The sequence below is a fragment of the Musa acuminata genome, chromosome BXJ3-1, assembly GCF_036884655.1.
Source record: "Musa acuminata AAA Group cultivar baxijiao chromosome BXJ3-1, Cavendish_Baxijiao_AAA, whole genome shotgun sequence".
NCBI lineage: Eukaryota > Viridiplantae > Streptophyta > Magnoliopsida > Zingiberales > Musaceae > Musa > Musa acuminata.
In genome coordinates, this window is record NC_088349.1 from 973,978 (window position 1) to 987,197 (window position 13,220).

Consider the following 13,220-nt stretch of genomic DNA (forward strand, 5'->3'; position numbering starts at 1 on the left):
AGGATGAGAAGGAAAAAGAGAAAGAAGAGGGAGAGAACAAAATATAAAAGAGGAGGAAGACAAAGATGAGAAAGAAAAAGAGTATTTATGTCCATTTACTAAAGGATAATTTTGAGATATTAATTTTTTTAAAATATGATTGTAAATAGTAATATCCAATTATTAACATCAATTGCGCAGCTGTTAACCAAATATTTTTCTTTTGACATCATTAATCCACTAGAATGAAGTTATTTACAACATCATACAAATTGTAGATGATTAGTATCAAAATAACAAGATATAATGTCTATGCAAGACTATAGACAATTATGGATGATGTGAGCAGCATTCATTTACATCCAACACCCACCAGAAGCCCAAACTATCCTGTATGAACAAAACATTGAGAATATTTAATATATTACAGCATTTAAACCCATGTGCAATAATCAAAATGAATAAAATGAAGCTAAAAGTTTAAGAAAGCTATTCCGTTTATGCACCATCGTTTTGATCTTTGCATCAGTAGGGAGCTAAACTTTACATCATTATGACAACAAAAACAATATACTAAAGTCCAATAAGAACAAAATGTAATTGTAAGTACAAAAATGCGATCCAGAGGTTGCACCAAGTCTGGCCTGGTTGCATGGATGTGCAAGCAAATGCGAGCAAAAGTGTTACTCAAGGAATATTCGTAGTGTAGGCTGCAGCAGTTCAGATGCATTAGATTAAACAGTACACAAACTGTTGGCTAAAATGACAACCTTTGGTAACCTTGAAGTTTAGGCCAACAGCCGATCAGACGTTGGCATACCTTTCAACATAGTTCATCGATTCAAGTTAACATTGCTATCCAGCTCTGATTTCTTTGTGATGACTACAACTAGCACAGATTAGAAAGACAAGACACAAAAGGTTGATATTAAGGGTGTCATTCTAAGATAGTTCGGTGCTTACTAATTTGTGGTGATTTTACGTACAGATCTGCAACGATTACATAGTACTTCAAAAGAAAAAGGCTACATCCAGCGAAAACAATCGAGGGAAACGACAGTCGAGAGTCAGAGTGCTTGTAAGCAGATTTTCAATTTGTGTATCGTATGAATTGTAAATGAACAAAACACACACACACAAAGCCTACAACAGAAATCCTCCCTAGTAAATTTGATCAATGAAAAGGAAATATATTTAAATAAAAATCATGTTAAAAAAGGAGATCATAGAACGAAGCATTTTCCTGATTCAATGAACCGGGGAAATGCAGAAGATTCACTACTATTTTCCTGTATGTGGACAATGCCTTCACTGATGATAATAACATAACATGTTCCTTTTTTGCCACTGCAGACTCTTGTATATCGCTCCTACCTCTTCCCTAATCAGGGTGTCTTTAAATTCAAAGTTTTGTTGACGATGTCTGTCATAGTATCTTCAGCCTGAGGAGGGGCATGCCTTGGGACTAGACCAGTTCCAAGAGTCTAACAATGATGTCATATTCAATATCCTCAGTGTCTTCGATGAGTTGCAGCAGGTCAATGTGGTTTACATAAACTTATCTTTGCTTCACTGCTTTAAGAATGAAGCCTATTTGACTGCTTAAACATTTTTTCAGATTATCAAAAAGGTTTTTTACTCTAAAATAAGATAAATTCTTCTCAAGGTTGTTCTCGAGGTCCTCTGTGTGCCTAAAGGATATTCTTCTCAAGTTTATTCTTGAGGCCCAGTCTGTGTGCCTAAAGAATAGATTTAGCTCTAAGAGCTTCACTGACAAAATGTAGCCCTGTGGAAACTTTCTTTTCCTTTAGAAGAAGAAAGAACAAAATTTTCCATTGGACCATGGAAATCTGATCCTAACACTCACGAGTGGCAAAAATATATGGTTCCCAGAACATAACCTTTCTGATAGTGGAAAAGAAAATAAGGAAAGCACATTCTAACACAAACTTAACAGACAGAAGTCAATGTTATAGAAGTACAACAATAGATGCAGCTTTTTCATACAAGACCGAAAGCCCAACTTAATTCCAGTAGAAGAATAACATAAACTTATTTTGACACCGAAAAATTCATGGTCAATCAAACCCATGTAGACATACCTTGGGATCGGAAGAGAGTAACAGTAGCTATATAACCATTTTTCATAACCTGGTCCAACGATGACAATTAATTAATTTAGTTCACAAGAAATATCATATATGTAAAACACAACGCATTTAAAAGTTTGACATATAAAGGAAACTGTATCAAAATACAGGTTCTCACCTCAAAGGCCACATTTTGGTACCCATAGACAAATGTTGATCCAAAAGGACTGTTCGTCACACCTGGTGTCTGGATTACAGCCGGACCACAATCTCCAAGAATCTCCTGTATGACAAAATATCCAATTATAATTGTCTTGGTCTTGCATCAGTAATAGATTGTGTACCAGAGAAATACATGTAACGGTGAAGATAGAATGATTTTCACTAAAAATCCCTGATCTCGTTACAAATTTCTCAACTATGACCATATAACATGTGATAATGATTTTTATTAAAAAATGTGATAGTGAAGATCAAATCTAGTTTCAACTCCAAATGGTCTCTTCTTATGACTCGTAGCCCACTAAATTAAACATCCACTTCTCACTTCACATTTCAGTTTGGTACCAACAATGTTAACAATGACATAGTACATTATAGTATTAAAACATGGAGAATAGACAAGGGTATGTACAATTGAACTGATTTAAGCTATTCACTTCTAAGTGGTTCCTGTAAAACTACTTCCATTTGATTTCATGTAAAACCACACACACCATTGGTCCTAGAGTGCCTGTCAAACCACACTACAGGTCACTTATTTTCCAATTGACCAGCTTTACACTTTTTTTCTCTGAATGGCATGACACTCCAACAAATAATGATCACATGCAACCAGGAAACGCCACCAGATACAACAAAATCTTTTGCAGTTATTGGAAAGAAAACTAAAAGGAACTTAGGAGAAAAACTAGCTTCATGATGACAGTGGAAAAATTGGAAACTAAGAAAATCAAGTATGCTAACTAAACAATAATGACTATTTTACTAGGCTAATATAAATTTATATTTCAGCTACTTGAAAGCATTAGCCTTTTACCTGCAAATCTATTAGATACATTACCTTTACTTGTTCCCACTTTGTGCTAGGCGTAATACAATTTTTTGTTGTGCTGCCAGGCTGTATTATACCTTCTACTACAAACCCAAATCTCATGAGTTAAATAAAATACAATTAGTCACCTCTAATACTGAAAACGTATAAATACTTACCATCGGCATCATAGATAACAAAGTTGCATTTCACATAAGAATTGAAGTCTGAATGCCCAGGGAAATTTGTATGTAAAACAAACTTCTTGATTTTATGAGTCTGCATGTTGACACACAGGTACTATGGTCATATAAAGATGATTATGATGCCTTATTTGAAATGATTAATTTGCCTTTTCACTTGAAAGAAAATTAAAACTATATGTAAAAAGGACACCTGTCCATCAAATAATATGTCCAGACCACGAGTGAAGTAATTGTAGAAGTAATCACCACAACGAGTGGTACGTGGACGAGGGTCTGAAGCTGAGTGGATCATCATCTGATCAACCTATAATGTGAAAGAAAATTCACAACTTAATCAGGGTGTACACTGACTGCAATTTTCTATGCTGCCTGAAACTTAACAGAAAATCAAACCTTCTAATGAGTTTCCAGTCAACAAAGATATAAACTCACTATGTTATTTGTCTTATGGTTTGTTCATCATCTAATACTGCTATAGGCAACTATATGCTCAACCTTGCCTCCCTACCTTCTCTAAGCATGCCAATGTGGATCCAATATTTTATTTGGAGATAGATAATAATAATCAGTATTTATAAGAGCTGTCCAGCTGAAAGAAAAGACAGCATTGTTGATCATATGAAAAGGGAAATAAATTTTTCACGTGAAGATGACCTTGTCCCTCTCTCTTTCAATGTTATGTCTGAACAGCGAGACAAGAGTTAGGACATTATAAATTGGATCCATCACAGTGCATGAATCCAACACAAAAGATGTATATTATGGGCGCTGACACCCACATTTGTTGGTTAAACCTGTTTATCCAAAAGTCTTTTTGGGCAATTAGTAGTTGCATGTTCATAATTCCAAACAACCCTCTGCCCAAGTAACGGTGAGCTAGAGTATAGGTCTAATCCTAATACAACAGAGAGCTAAAACACACATACAAACTACAGCAATATTTTCTCAGCAGTAAATTTTCCTCAATATATGACAAACAAGAATCGCTATATTACTGATTGAAAGATCTTAATCAAACATAATCCAAACCACACAAGAACTGACCTGCTTTTGATGGATTCCACAAGGAGTACCTAATAAAGTCCAGACATCCTACAAAACATCAAGATTTCTGAGTGATGGAAACATCTTTGTCATAGTACTGCCTCAAGAAAAAATAATACGAGTATCGAGGAAAAGAAAATGTTATCATGCTCATAAAATAGCAAAACTTTGCATGAACTTTGAGAGAATACTTGATGAGAATATGTAGGTTTAGCATGTAACTTGTGCAAGATTCAGCAATGAGGTAGGATTACAATGACTAGAAGAGACCTTATAACATATGTTGTGGGAGATGCTGATACAAGTTGACGAATGGCAATTGTGAAAATGTGATATAAGAATATGCTGATACAATTTCCTTTTATAAAAAAAAGGAAGAATGTGATATAAATCTTGCTTATTCCATAAGCCAATGTGAGGAAATATAATGAATGACAGGAAGCTATAAGCATATATGATGATAAAAATAATGAAAAAAAGTATAGCAGCTATGAGTACTTCATCACAGAGATTGTGTCCACTAAAAGTTTTGTTCACCAGAATTACCGAAGAGTAATTTAGGGAAGTACACCTCAAACATCAAGAGAAGAAATTAAACTTGCCTGTGGAGATGCACCAAAAGGAATATGCTCATTTCCAACTGTGAACCATAGTTCTTCTCTGAGCTGCAGACAAGGAGCAAAAGATGAAAGAATCCTGAGTCTCAAGGCAACAATATAAGTTGGTAAAGTATAAACATTGCTGCATCTCACTAGCTGCATATTTAACAATGAAATTTATGATTCTCATCAGCAGTGGTGGACTAATATATAGTAGTAATATTAAGCAAGAAAGCATATATGGTTCTTGTAGTGTCAGTGTATGGTTCTTGAAGTGTCAGGTAGCAGCAAAACAAGTAAGAACATCAAACACAAAAATGACAGACTAGAAGATTGTAACCTTAGCATGCACTTCTTCCATGTATAGGCTGCCAGCAGGCAATGGAGGTACTGTAGCTTTGTTTAAAATTGATCCTATGCCAACCTTGCTGTCTGAAGAACCATCATATACACAGACACGGGATGTCACTGGGGTTGTTCCATCAGGAAACTCAAGAGGCAGCTCTGCTGTGATTGCCACAACGGAAAGAAAAATGAGTTGTGTTAGTCAAAAAGTCTTAATAATAATGAGAGAATGACCAGACAGCACCTGCGAAAGTAACTGGACATGAATACCTTCCACATTTCGGCAGCAATATGCATATTGGCTTGGAATGGGAAAAGCAAAGGACAAACCCTGACAGCAATATTTTCCTGTAAGCCAAGATAGAATAAAAATGACAGAAGTATAAAAAGACAAATATAGACACCAGATGTACCGGATAAAATAGTGTGTAAGTTCCTCTATCTTTGTCATAAGTTCCAGGATACGTAGGTCCAAAACATGTGTATACTGCTTGAAAAGTAGCTAGCATAGAAGGGCCACTAAAATAGAGAAGAAGATTGATAAGATTTTTACAGAAAAAGATATTAAAAGGAAGTGAAAATAATAACAGACCCAATCAAATTGGTTGCATATTGCATCTGTAACCGTTTGACATCATAAACCTCAATAAGACGAAGTCTCTGCACAACAATCAAAATTAAAATTTTGATGAAGTCAAAACAAATTATACATTCATAAAAATGAAGCCATTAATCAAAATAAATAACAAATTAAACAAAAATAGACCAAGTCATTACAGAGGCAAAAATTCTACCATCCAAAACCATCTGCTTTAGATGGTGTTGCAACCTGAAAACCATGTAACCATCAACAAAGTCATAGATTGTGCTGATATTCTATTTTGTGACTCATTTATATTTTCTGAGAAAACCCTTGCTTGCTTTCTCTCCTCTTCACCAACTTCATCATTCTGGTCATGCCATTACAACCTCCATCTTATACCACTCTCCTCTTGAACTGGCAACACCACTACCAAACACCAACATTACAATTAGTCCACCATCATCACATTAACTTGCCACCATCTCTTCCACTCAACCATCAACATCATGACTCCCAACAGAGTCCTCGATTCCCATGATCATCATCATGTCCCTACATGACCTTCATAAACATTACTGTTAATGCATCAGCAAGCTTTCTTCTCTTAAAGCACCACCAACGCCATTGAGAGAGGATGGGGAGAATAGGACATGTATATTAGTCTTTAAAATCTAAAGACATACAAATAAATGTAATAAATTTAATGAATGACTTAGGGATGAATTGCAAATATTAGAAAAAGTATTCTAACATTCCACTGTACATATTATATGTCTCATGTCTTAAATACTCTCTGTACAAATTAATGATCATTTATATCTGCTGGATGTCTTCTATAATTCATCTCAGCTAACTGAGGTTATAACAATATTTCATTTGTTGATTCTGACATTTCCCAGACTACTGTTCATCCTTAATATTTAGCAATCCCCAATTAAGGACAAGGGCAACCAAGACATGGGGATCAATGAGATTATATCAAGTAAATAATGGTAGAAAATGTATCAAACTGAATAGCTATATAAATGCTTTTCCACAGTTTGCAATGACAACCAAAATATTGCTAACATTCAATTGGTCACTCAACAACACATATCAAATGAGAAAAGACACCTGTGACCAAGGATCAAAACGAAGATGGAATCCATGATCTGGAAAGCTAATAACAATATCCAACTTTAGAGGTTCCTGCAAGATATTGACAATCACAATAATAAATGAACTGCACATACATCATTCACATATTTAGTAAATATTCAAATGTAAATTTTGATGAGCTGAAAATTATGTTAAGAACTTAAAACAACAAAAGCCATGCTGGAAGAGAAACATCCTTGAGAACATGGACAAAATGCAAACCATAAAATTATCTGAAATGTAATTATACTGATACATGCTAATCAGTACATGAGATTTCTGTACCTTATTTACTTTCTATTTACTTAGGTAGAAAGTAATAAATCACATAGCTAAAAGGACTAATACTGTATTCTTATTTTTGACAGGGATATACTAGTTACATCAATAGGTAAGACAAGCATACGTGGAAGCAGTGATTTAAAAAGCGCTAGGCGCCAAAAGGCGCCAGGTGCCAAAAGGCGCCAAGGTCCAAAAACACCCGAGGCGCTAGGCGCTCGCCCGAGCGAAGCGAGGCGCTAAAATATAAAAATATATAATATAATTAATAAATATAATTATTTAAAATTTTAAATAAAAATATGCTATTAAATTAAAAAAATCTAAGATACAAAATCACAAAATTAATAACATTAAAATCAAAATAATATATTATTAATCTATTAATGAAAATTAATCATTTCAAAATTCAAATAAACTTAATATTAAGATTTAAGAGTATACTGAGCAGTCTGAGCTTGACAGAGAAAGGAAGCAGCGTCGGCAGTGGCGAGCGGCGGGGGGAAAAGGAAAGGGAGCGGGAGGCGCGAGTAGTGGGAGGGCTCGCGGTAGCTGGGAGGGCTCGCGGGATGCGCGAGCAGCGGGAGTCGCGAGCAGAGGGAAGGCTCGCGGGAGGGCTCGAGGGAGGCGCGAGCAGCGGGAAGGCTCGCGGGAGGGCTCGCAGGAGACGCGAGCAGCGAGAGGGCTCGCGGGAGGGCTCGCAGGAGGCGCAAGCAGCGAGAGGGCTTGCGGGAGGCGCGAGCAGCGGGAAGGCTCGCGGGAGGCGCGAGCAACGGCAGCGAGCGACGAGATCGCGATCGAGAGCGGCAGCGGCAGCAGGTTAGTGTTGGGTTAGGGTTAGGGTTGGGGTTATATCGGTTTAGTTGGTTCGATTGAACCAACTAACAACCGAACCAGGACCGAACCAGACCTAAAATTCTGGTTCGGTCGCCTTAGTTTACCCAGGCGCTCGCCCGAAGCGCCCAGCGCCTGGGCTCGGGCGAGCGCCCAGGCGGCGCCTGTTTGAAGCGCGCCGCCTGGGACATTAGCGAGGCGCTCGGGCCTCGCCTCGCCTCGCCCGAGCGCCTAGGCGAGCGCCCGAGCGCCTTTTGCAATCACTGCGTGGAAGTGAATACACAGTTAAAACAGACCTCAATTGGCACATGGAACCATGTGCTACAGTTGAGAAATAAACCAATCAATTGCAAGAATAAAGTATTTTATAGATATATGGGTAAACATAGAACATGTTACAATGTTCCAGATAAAACACTTGATTTAGCCCAGGAGTTGTGATAGTTATTTAAGAAAATCTCTCAAGTGTTAGTCATTCTGTGATGCCTTTTAATAAGGTACTGAAAAGCAACAAAAAGGGCATGACTACGGAAAAAAGGTCCTTGGCTGATGCATCTATTTGGTGCAGGAGTTGTGATAGTTATTCAAGAAAATCTCTCAAGCATTAGTCATTCTATGATGCCTTTTAACAAGGTACTGAGAAGCAACAAAAAGGGCATTACTACGGAAAAAAAGTCCTTGGTTGATGCATCAATTTAGTGCAGTAGTTGTGATCAAGGTTTGACATACCGAAACGTACCACTCGGTACGAGCAGTATGTACCAGTCCAATAGAGGACCGGTATGGGTGGTATATTGATATACCCCAATGTATCATGTATCAGTATACTTAGTACAGCTTGGTACAGCTCGATACATACTGTACCGATAGCTAATCGGTACACCGGTATGGATCGATAATGCGAACCATGATTGTGATAGTTATTCAAGAAAATCTCTTAAGTATTTCATTCTGTGATGCCTTTTAACAAGGTACTGAGAAGCAACAGAAAGGGCATGACTATGGAAAAAAGGTCCTTCGTTTATGCATCTATTTGTTCAATGTTTACATATTACAAACTTCTATATGAAACATAATAACTAACATTTAGCCATAGCTATTTAGACTACATATCACATGCACCAGATGCGCAGCTTTAAAAAATAACAAATAGGTCGTGTTCATGCTAACATATTAACTATGAAAAAATAACCGGGTACTGACCTCATCAAAATACTTCACATGAACCACATCATAGATGTTAGGTTGATGATCTACTTGAGCAAATGCTTCGTGTAAAGGCATCCCTATATCGGATTGCACAAATGTCAAAATGTGGAGACAGGGCGTAAAAGAGAAGCAAATGCTTAAAATGGTTTCAGGAATTATGAAAACAAGACAAATGAACAAAATCTATTCCATTTTTGAGAAAACAATAAGACCATGACAGATATCAAAGATGACTAAGAGGCCTGTTCTACTGTCAGAGAACCACAAAAGGAATTTTCATAAGAAAAACAAGTTAAAGAATTAAGAACCCCAGCACATTTCGCTGCAAAATCTGATAAGACTGGATATTGACCAACATGAACATCCACCAAATTGAGAAGAAGCGATGTCTAGATTTCAACCAGAAGTGAACCATTTCAGTTTGTGTCAATTTTACTAGCCAATAGGGTCAGAAGTTCACAGAAGACTGGTAAGTCAACTAATTGCTTTCTCCTCAGACTCAATGTGCAGTCATCTACTAAAAAGAAAATTCCGATAGATAAAACAGAATTTGAAAATCATGATGTCACAAACTTTGCCTAACAAAGAATGGCCTAGTGCACACCCACCAATGCAGGGTTCAAGGAGAGTTAATGCATGCAGCATTTTCGTGCAAGCAAAGAAGTGTCTGTAACTGCATACTCATTGACAACTTAGTGTACTGGATACAGGCCCACCCCCTTGTCAGGAACTTTGACTCTAATTGTACAATTATCAAGAATACTGGAGACATGCCCCAAGCTGCACTTATCTGTGTTACCGTCTATAGAATTTTTAGAAGACAATCAAAAGGCTTAGCAACAAAAAGTACATATTTTGTAAGATATATTTATTTTCAAATGAGATGGTTTATACAAGAGCAATTCCCTTCTCATGCAAAGTTGTCTTTCCAAGAATTTGTAAACCAATTAACCATATATCTAAAAACAAATATGTTATTTCCAATATGCTTAATTCTACATTTTAGCAGGTTCGTAGATGCTCTGAAGGTTAGATGATCAGAACATACAGGTCTTTTCATAAAAATTGCAAATATTAACTTCAAATTTTAGGTTATGGTTCTTCACAAAATCTACGCTGCACATTTTGTCATAGCTTCAATTAAATATGAGTTTCAATCCAATGCAGAAGAAAGCCGTAGGAAAAACAAAATTATGATCTAGGAAAGCGGTTGTCGGCGTCAATGGCTAAATTCCGCACCCAATGTATCAAACCCACAGATGAGAAGATGATGGGGGCGTCATCGAAGACTCGACTTTTGATATTAGCTGAGACCCTCAAAACGAATTTGCGGCGCAACAGACGCAATCATCCATCTCAAAAACCAAGACACAAGAAACCGATCTTTAAAGGGGCGGGACGAGAAGCAGTAGTAGCGCGAGACGAGAAGTCGAGAGAAGACGATCACCGAGGGTGAAGGGCCCGAAGCCGCGGCCGGGGTGGAGGTCGAAGGTGGTGATACCCATGGACGTGCTCTCGCACCGCCGCCGCCTCGTTGTCCCCGCCGATCTCGGTTGATGCTGGACCTGCTGCATCGCGATGCGCCTTGCGGTCTTCTCGATCTCCTGCCGTTTCTTGCGCACCGATCTGCTGAGCCCGAGATTACAGCGAAGCAATGTTTCGTATACGTATATATATATGTACCACGTAGGTAGCTTTCGTTGTACCCACGCCATCTGGCTCTCACAGAAGGCAGGCCATTTGAGCCTTCTATCGATGATAGAGTGTGCCACGTGGGATGATGAAGATGTTGGTAGACAAAGTTCAGTAGGTGATCTTTGCTCGACCCACCCGACCGAGGACGCATAGGAAATTTGAGTTTAGTTAAGGGTATCAATGTAATTTTGAAAATAGTAGGGGGGTAATCAAGTAATTCTGATTAAATATTCTTTTTGGAGATTACTATTGAAGATTATTACTTTTAAAGCTCTTTGTTACTATTCATAATCCTGTAAAAAAATTATTTTTATTATTTATAATCCCTTTAATTTTATTTTTATCATAATCTTTTTCTTATTTTTCCTTTCCCATAGTCTCACCTTTATATCATATTGCCATCGATTCTCTCCATCATCATGTATCGATCCAAAAGATAATATATTCTATACTATTACAAAATATAGTATATATACTATAATAAATTATATAACTAAAAGTATTAAATCATTGTAACGAATGTTTAAAACTCTTTCATCACCTTTGATGGTTAAAATAAGGAAGAAGAGAAGGAAGGAAAAATATATATTGTAAGGAGTAAAAAGATTTTATTAGAATTAAGTTATAAATTCAAGAATTATATATCTATTTATAAAGGGATAACTTAGAAATATTTAAAATGAGTAATATTATTTACAAACGTATTTGTAACCCTTTTTTTATTATTTATAAATGTATTTTAAATTTTTGATTATTTCTAAACTACTCGTTTGTAAACTGATGTAAATACTCTATTCTTCTTTCTTTATCTGTTCTTATTTTTCTTCTTCTTCTTGAAGGATAATATTGAAAGGGCAACAAGCGAGGTTAGATGATATCAAGCGACATTAACAAGAATAGAAAAAGATAAAATCAATAATACTGTGACTATAAATAATAAAATGATATTTTTAAATGGGTTGTCAATAGTAAAGAAGAGGTCGTAATAATATATTGTGGCTATAAATAATAAAATATTTTTTTATTAAATAATAAAATAATATTGTGGCTATAAATAATAATATATTGTCGGAAAATGTCACTTAGAAATATATTGATGAAAAAAAATATTATTTTCTATAATTACGGATAATCTTATTATTTGTAATAGAAAGATGTTCTAAGTTGTGTATTTTATTTTTCATATTTTTGAAATATCACCCATATTTATCATAATCTTGAAATGGCCAACAAGACAACTTAATAGTTACCTTATGGCTCGGTTGAATCTTTCTAATTGCTCAGTTACAATATCTTTCAATAGACTTTTTTACTAAGACATTGTAAATCTATTCAAAAATATTAAATAACATTAAAAAAAAATACTATTTAGCTGTTCTTATTCCTAAATCAATAGAGATACCTATTTGAAATGTTATTTTTTAATATAAATTAGCTTGAATTGGATTTCAATTATAGTGTTTTGATGGAAGTGTCAAAAACACTATAAAATTTATACATGAGGGGATTGAACCGATTCATCCTATGGATCATATTTATTCTAATTACCTTTGTAGATAGATGCATGCAATGCATTTTCAGGAATCATGACAAATAGGGATACTATTTGAAAAATATGAAAAATGGTACCATTTAGGAAAAACAAAAAAAATATTTTTCTCAGAATTCATCCTAATAAAAACAAATCTCCAGTATAGTTGAGAATGTACTTAATTAGCAAATCTTGAAGCCAAAGAAAAGAATCATAAGTATGATCATGAGGCAATTGCCCAAAGTTATATTTAGATAATTGCCTAAATATAGTTAGCAGTAGAAAAGAGAAATAGAAAAGAATTTTTAGAAAAAAAATTGCCCATAATTATGTGATGACTCCTTTGATTACTATTTTCTTTAGAACATTTTACTCTTTTTGGAAAAATGGGTGCAGCAAGCACTGCTGTTTATCATAAGGTGCCAAATCTGAGTGATATTTTTTTATTGTGTGCAATGAAAAGAATGCCAAAGAACTAATTATGATTCTCTCAAGAGAATTTGGGTGTTCAGAAGAGAGAGAAAAAAAAATCCAAAACAGTTTAAATTCTTGCATTCAAGTTTCTGATATGTTTAGTCTCTTGATTGAATTTGTGCATTCCTAGCAGTTCTAAGCATGTTAAAAAGTTCTGCTAAAAATGTTCATTTGTATTTTTA

At 35.7% G+C, this 13,220-nt stretch overlaps 1 protein-coding gene across 8 annotated transcripts; it reads right to left on the bottom strand.

Moving 5' to 3' along the window:
* Positions 1-183: 183 nt before the first annotated feature.
* Positions 184-10,977, bottom strand: LOC135582409 (PHAF1 protein At3g51130-like). 8 transcript variants are annotated; one of them, XM_065135151.1, is made up of 15 exons: positions 10,786-10,977; positions 9,333-9,415; positions 6,993-7,067; positions 5,889-5,956; positions 5,710-5,815; positions 5,567-5,627; positions 5,292-5,455; positions 4,955-5,017; positions 4,353-4,400; positions 3,499-3,612; positions 3,282-3,381; positions 3,133-3,206; positions 2,248-2,352; positions 2,082-2,130; positions 184-369 (listed from the first exon to the last, which is right to left on the bottom strand). In XM_065135151.1, exons 1-15 carry the CDS (start codon positions 10,910-10,912, stop codon positions 365-367), a joined length of 1,242 nt encoding a protein of 413 aa, XP_064991223.1. In that variant the 5' UTR covers positions 10,913-10,977; the 3' UTR covers positions 184-364. The 8 variants fall into 8 exon arrangements, with proteins under 8 accessions (XP_064991223.1, XP_064991222.1, XP_064991221.1 ...); XM_065135150.1 differs by having other exon boundaries at positions 3,133-3,203; positions 5,292-5,458; XM_065135149.1 differs by having other exon boundaries at positions 5,292-5,458.
* Between the last annotated feature and the right edge of the window lie 2,243 nt (positions 10,978-13,220).